This window comes from Zonotrichia leucophrys, chromosome 5 (assembly GCF_028769735.1).
Source record: "Zonotrichia leucophrys gambelii isolate GWCS_2022_RI chromosome 5, RI_Zleu_2.0, whole genome shotgun sequence".
NCBI lineage: Eukaryota > Metazoa > Chordata > Aves > Passeriformes > Passerellidae > Zonotrichia > Zonotrichia leucophrys.
Window position 1 is genome coordinate 10,609,250 of NC_088175.1, and position 6,484 is coordinate 10,615,733.

A 6,484-nucleotide genomic window follows, 5' to 3' on the forward strand; every position below is an offset into this window, starting at 1 on the left:
CTAAGGGACTGAACCAGAACCCAGAAGAGCTGAACCCAGTGAGAAGCCAGATCTGCTTGCTCCTCTGGCTCCACTCTGGGATTCTGAGGCACCAGGACTGTCAAGGAGGCCATGATTATACATATCTAAAACTCTACAGGTCACTTTCTCCACAAGTTCAGCATGTTTGTGCGTTCAGCTAAGTCTTAGGACCAAGCAAATGCATAATCAACCAAGTTTATTCTAGAATCAGCCACTCAGTAAGGGGGCTTAACTGGGCAAATTGGGCAACAGCCACTGAAGAGATTTGTTCATACCATGTTTTTGTTAAATTATGCTCTGACTCTTTTTGGCTGACCATTGACCCATTAAATCTGGCAACCAATTCAAAGCCAATCAATATTCCCTACAACTCTTTAGCTCTTTTTTCTTCAAGAGCATTAGTCAAAACTTACCTCAATAACGTCTGAGAAAAGTATTTCAGAGTATTTGCAATGTCAGTTCCAGAGGGCACAGGGTAAATGTTGTGGAGAACCCGGTTGTGGTATTCTTGAAGGTAACGGATTTTGGAAGCAACTACATAAAAGACAAAAAGACAAACACAAAAACTTTCATTTAGGCTTTCTGCAGACTTTGACAGAGTTGTGTCTGTTTCTTCCATTTTCTTTTTTTTTTAATTTAAGTATTAAACTCAAAAAACAGAAAAATCTCTCTGTTCCTTCTGTTCTGACTGAATAAATTGTAAAAGACTGCCAGGGAGAACACATGGAAGTGAATTTCTGCATCTGTATTAGGCAAACTTAGTGCTAGCAAATTAAAAAATATATATTGCCACTCTGCACTTCTTCCATGTCTCCAAGCATTTCAAGAGTAATTTATAATGAATGAGTCATTGGATCACAGGGGGTTCATGTGAGACAGATAAGTATTTCTACAGCCAAAGCAGAGATATAAGCTAAGACAGAAAGACCTTATGTGATTCACTGTGGGCCCTACATTTACTTTGTGCAATGAACTAAAGATATGAAAAGAGTGAAGTTTCTGCTGTTTATTTGTCTTGGGAAGTGTGATCAAGCAGATAAGGGGATTTCAAAGCGCAGTAGCAGGTGTACATCTCCACTGAAACCAATTTTTGTTGTATTACAAGTAACGGTAATAGGAATCCTTGTTCAGGTTTGGGAAAAAAAGTTATTACCCCTCCTAGTTGCACTGCCTTACATTGCCCATACAGCACAAGCAGTCTCCTGTAGGGACACCTACAGACGCACAGCTCTTCCTGCTCCACTCCGATGAACCAGCTCTGCTGAGAGAGAGCATTGCCTGCATGGGGCAGCGGCTGCCCAGCTGTGCTGCCCTGCACACACAGCCTCAGAAAGCACAGCTGCCTGGAAACCCTGCAGCGTGTTCAAAGTGCACCAAGACTGTAACAGGCGGCTAAAAGGGGAGATGCTTCTGAATTCTTTCAGCCTTTAAGCACATGGATTATAACAGCCTTTCACTAAACCAAGATACACCTTGCTCCCCTACAGGGCTCCTTCAGTGTGGAAGATAAATCATGCTTGCTAAACAAGCAATCAGTCAACACTTAGTTTTATTCTCATGGTCAAATGGCATTTATTAAGGAATGAATACCATTAAATCCTGCACTGAACAGAAAGGTACGAACTACCTGGGAGACATTGCTATGCCCCTCACTGCTGAGATAGCTGAACAGTTCATGAATTTCTGATTTTTTTCTGGGCCACTGGCAAGGTGAATGAGAATGGGTGACATTGTGTCCATATTGCAGAAAAGACTGATGAACAGACACCAAAAGCAAAGTGTCTGCAAATACTGATGGAGGCTCAGCTTGAGATACTGAGAGCCCTTTTGCCAGTACAGGCAACAGTACCCACTGGACTTTCACATCCAGAAAATAATAGATTCCTTGAACGGTCAGCCACACAACAAATGAGGTTTGACAATTTCAAGTCAATTATCCATAAAATGAGGAACACTCAAATAATCATCAGATGAAGAAAACTGTTTTCTTGAATGCATGACAAGAAATTCAATCTTGCAGCACCCAACCAAGGTCATTCTTTAACCCATTTCCTGCTGTAAGGAGGGCATTCCCCAGTTCCTGCAGCAAGTGAAGCTTCTACAGACAAAAGTCTCCCTCATGATATTACCTGGCTTCATCACAAGGAGAAAGCCCATCATGTGACTGAAGGGCTGGGGTCTGTGTGAAACCAGCAAGCAAAAATGCAACCACAGACACTGTCATAAGGCATATGCAAAACAAGACACTAAAAATGCATAAGCATTTTAAATTATATTTCCTTATCTTTAAATCTTTTACTGCACAATTAATGAATAACTAAAAAAAATCATTTTTTGCCACACAGACTCAGATTGCCACCACATAGGCCTGTGGCACAGGACCTGTGCTCTGCAGGAGCTTATCCTGAGAGAGCAGCCATAACTGCTTCCTGCACAGCCCCCAAACCACTGGGCTGGGAACATCTGGGCAGGACGTGTTCACTCCACATTACAGAGGCTGACTTGAGCAGTGCAAGTCAGCATGTTTTCCCCTTCTCATCTCATACCTCATCCTTTCTGCCTGCTAATCTCAGTTTTAGTCCCAGATTTGCAGGACATCTCATCAGATTATTTAAAAGGTAGATATTTATTTTAACTGTCATAAAACTAATCTAGTTTAGTTTCTAGATTAGGAAAGCAATGACTTCATAAACATATTTTGTGATGTTGCTTTCTCTGGTGGGAGGAGTAAAAAAGTATGAAACCAAGTATGTTTGTAAAGGACACAGACTGAGCAAGGCAGTATCCAGCTAAGCACAATGCACAGCAAGGTGCACAGATTACTGTGGCTGCCATGGTTTGCTGTCAGATATCTGTAAATTAAATGGACTAACAAAATGCCAAAGACTATTACACAATTCAGATCTAGATGTATTTCAGAGAGCTGTGTGCTCCCTACAGTTATTAACTTTGAATAAAGGGCATAATGTATCTAGAATCACTTAGAAGAGCTTCTTTTTAATAAAGATAGAAATCCATTCATTTTTATTGATTGGCATTGTTGTGCAATTGTATCAGGCCAAATATCAAAAGAGAAAACTTATTTATAAAGCCTAAATATAAACATTAGCTTTAGGCTAAAGGTTTCAGCCTCACTTCCCAGTTCTGTTTCCCAAAACTCTGTCCATTTCAGCACAGTCTCCCAGAACACAAGGAAACTTCTAAAGGAAAGCTCCAGAGCAAAAACTTTGCCAGCTTTCAAGTTACAGCAAGTGTGTGAATGACCCAACTTTCTGAGTTTCTGAGTACCCAGAGACACAATTCAAAAAGTGGTGTCACCCTGTGGAAGCACTTGGGCACTCTCATATGGCCACCACAAAAAACAAATAGGTTTCTCTCCAGCATCTACACAGACTTCACTAAACTCCTCAGCCCCTGTGTGAGCATTGGCTGAACTGAGAGTGAAACCATTAGGAGTCCTCAAAGATGGCCTTGCTTGCTCCACTGTCCTGGAGGGGAACAGAGCAGGCATCAAGCATTCCCAGGACATTACTTACCACAACTAAACACCAATTACTGCTTTGTAAGGTGATAAAGAATTCATTTTCTTTGACTACAACAGAACACCTTAGGCATGCTGCAAAGAGTCAAATGATCAAACTCACTGTTGATATATCTGGTATGCAATACAAGATGTGTGTGGTCACAAAAAAGAGCAGCTTCTCCAGTCAACCTCCAGACTGACACCATTTTACCTGTTGTTCTTAGAACCTGCTCAAGAGCTGTGGGATTCATGTTTAGATCAGCACATCTTCTGCTCCAACCAGTGATTCCTCAGTTGCAGTGTTTCACTGATGCTCTTGGTAAACTGAGATTCATTATGACTTGGAACTTGAGTCCTTCCCAAGACATTCTGGTTCTTGCCTGTCACTCACTGAGGGCAGAAGCAACAACAGCGACAGCTGGGGTTTGAAAGTTTGACTGGTGGTGATGTATGCACACCAACACATCCTTGTCAGAGTCCATTACTCAAAAATTGCTGGTGAGAGAATCTTGAAGTTATGTAGAGACAAAGACATTTGGTAATGGCATAAGAACTAGTCAGGGAAGCAGCCTTGGTAAAAAAATACATTCAGCAGGTTAGAATGCACAGGATATGTCCTTTAACCAAATACTCTTCCTGGAGTGTCATGAAAAGAAACATTAGAAGGCAGAAAGATCTTAAATCTGGACCCTAAGTAAATCTTGAAATAGAGAGCAACAGGGACATGGCAGGCCTGGATGCAGTGTCTTGAAAAGTACAAAGGGATGAAAAGAAAAAACAGCCAAGGATAAAATATATAAGAGGAGCTCAAACAGAGCAGACCAAAAGCCTTAGGAACAGCGGAAGAGAGAAGACAGGACAGAAAAGGAAGAAAATGCCAGAGCCAGTGCTAGGACAAAAAGTAGCACAAATTCTTCCACATGGCAGTGTGAAGGAAGTGTAATTAATGTATAAGTATCACAGGAAAGAAGAAACAATTACGAAACTCAGGTGCAAGATGGGGAAGGCAGCAACAACAGAAGGGTACAGATCCAAACATTGCACAGTTCAGGGCTTCTGCACAATCAGAATATTCTGTCTCTAATTATGAGGCTAGAACTGCATCTTTACAGCAATAAATTAACATCTGCATAATATTTTTAAAGCAAGCTCATTCATCACTATAAATAAGCAGTAAACCCTAACAGAAAAAATTACAGGTATTCTTTTTGTTAGATGGGCTCAGCATAGGCATATATAAACACAAGGATGCTTCTCAGTGACCTGGAGGAAGAAGAGAGCAAGTCTCAGCATGCAAAGTGTCAAATCACATCACGTCATTGTGACAAACATCAATCCAACCTCCTGGTCACAGACTGCCTGCTCATAACCATGACACTGTATCAGGCAAGAAAGTAGCTGTGACATGGGTGACAAGCTCAAGTACCCCAATATTTCCTATTCAGCATCCCATCAGGGCTCTTGCAGACACACCAGGTGGGGTGGGGAGCACAGTGGGGAGCACTTCCACAGCCCAGATGCAGGTACCAACCACCATGTCATCCACTCCTGCTCTGATCAGCTCTAGCCAACATGGTGGTTACAGCAGCCGTGACCAGGCAGAGGCGGGCTGGCCGCGGGCAGGGGATGCCAGCACCTGGGGATCCTGCTGGGAGCGGGCACTGTGCAGGCGGCCTGTAGGCGACACACAAACCCCCAGCCTGCATTCGCCCGGTGAAAGGTGAGCGGCCCGGGCAAGAAGGGCAGCAGGACTCTTCTGGCTCCATCTCACTGCAAGGCCACCTGCAGGGTGGCGAGGCGTGCGTCACCTCTGCTCCCGCAGGTGGCTGCATCCTTCGGGACACGGCGCCGGCACACGGGGCAGGTTGCACCGCTCCCGCCGTGGGGCGGGGGGCGAAGCCGGCGGCCTCAATACCAACTGTGTTCCCCGATCCCGCATTTCCCCGTGGGCTCCCCGGCGCTGCCTTTGCCGCCGCCCCGAGCTGGCCGCCCGAACAGCGGGGAGCTCCGGGGGCTGCGGCCACCAGCACCGGCTGCGGCTCCGACAGAAAGCGCCAGAACGCCGGCAGCCCCCTCCCCCTGCACCGCCCGCCGGCGGCCGCCGCACACCGCGGCACACGGAGCCCGGGCAGCGCTGCCCCGCCGGGGAGCAGCGGGCGGGAGGCGGCGGCGGGGCAGCGCCATCGGCGGGACGGCGCCCCCGGCCCCGCTCCCTCCCCTCGGACAGACCCCGGCCCGGCGCCCGCCCGGCCCCACTCACACTGCTCCGCCTTGGTGGACATGCTGCCGGCCCGCTTTGCCCCTGGGCGCCGCGGAGCGCCGGCCCCCGGCCGCGATGGAGCTGCCGGTGCCCGTGCCGGTGCCGCCGCCGGTGCCGCAGGGCTGCGGGCCGGGGAGCGGCGGGCGGGCGGGACCGGGCGGGAGCGCGCTTAAAGGGGCAGCGCGCCTGGCGGCCGCGGCAAACAGCATCCTCTGGGGGACGGCGTGGGAGACGGGACGGGGAACAGGAGACTTGATGGGATGCCATGGGGAGAGGGAGACCAGCTGGCCCCGGGGCACCTGCCCTAGCGGGGCTGTGGCCCCACCGAGCTTGTCACAACGCCGAAGTGGGAGCTGCCGAGCCGGAAGCTTACCCACTCCTTGATAAGCGTCGGCGATGCCCTCGGGGCAGGCAGAGTGGCTGGGGCTGCGCAGGGGCCGGCGGTGCCCTCAGGCTGCGGAGGGGCCGGCGGTGCCCCCGGGGCTGCGGAGGGGATGCGGTGCCCTCGCCCGGCACCGCGGGCGGCTCCGCGGGAGCTGCGCTCAGCGAGGACAGCGGTGGTGGCACTACCGGGAGCTGCACTGTGGATCCGTGTGATCTCTGTCATAAACAGCACGCTGTTCTCCCCCCGGGCTCCGGCTGTACCCCCGGCGGGCGGGCTCTGGGTCCGGTGCCTCTGG

The 6,484-nt window shown here is 48.7% G+C and overlaps 1 protein-coding gene across 5 annotated transcripts in view; it reads right to left on the reverse strand.

Annotated features, from left to right (window-relative positions):
- Positions 1-5,929, reverse strand: part of UNC79 (unc-79 homolog, NALCN channel complex subunit) — a 108,531-nt gene extending 102,602 nt beyond the window's left edge. For all 5 annotated transcript variants that reach the window (XM_064713857.1, XM_064713859.1, XM_064713858.1 and 2 more), the window contains exons 1-2: positions 5,805-5,929; positions 435-555 (exon numbers count right to left, since the gene is read on the reverse strand). In XM_064713857.1, the coding sequence (XP_064569927.1) occupies positions 435-555; positions 5,805-5,826 (143 nt within the window). In that variant the 5' untranslated portion in view covers positions 5,827-5,929. The remainder of the gene's footprint in view (positions 1-434; positions 556-5,804) is intronic.
- Positions 5,930-6,484: the final 555 nt, after the last annotated feature.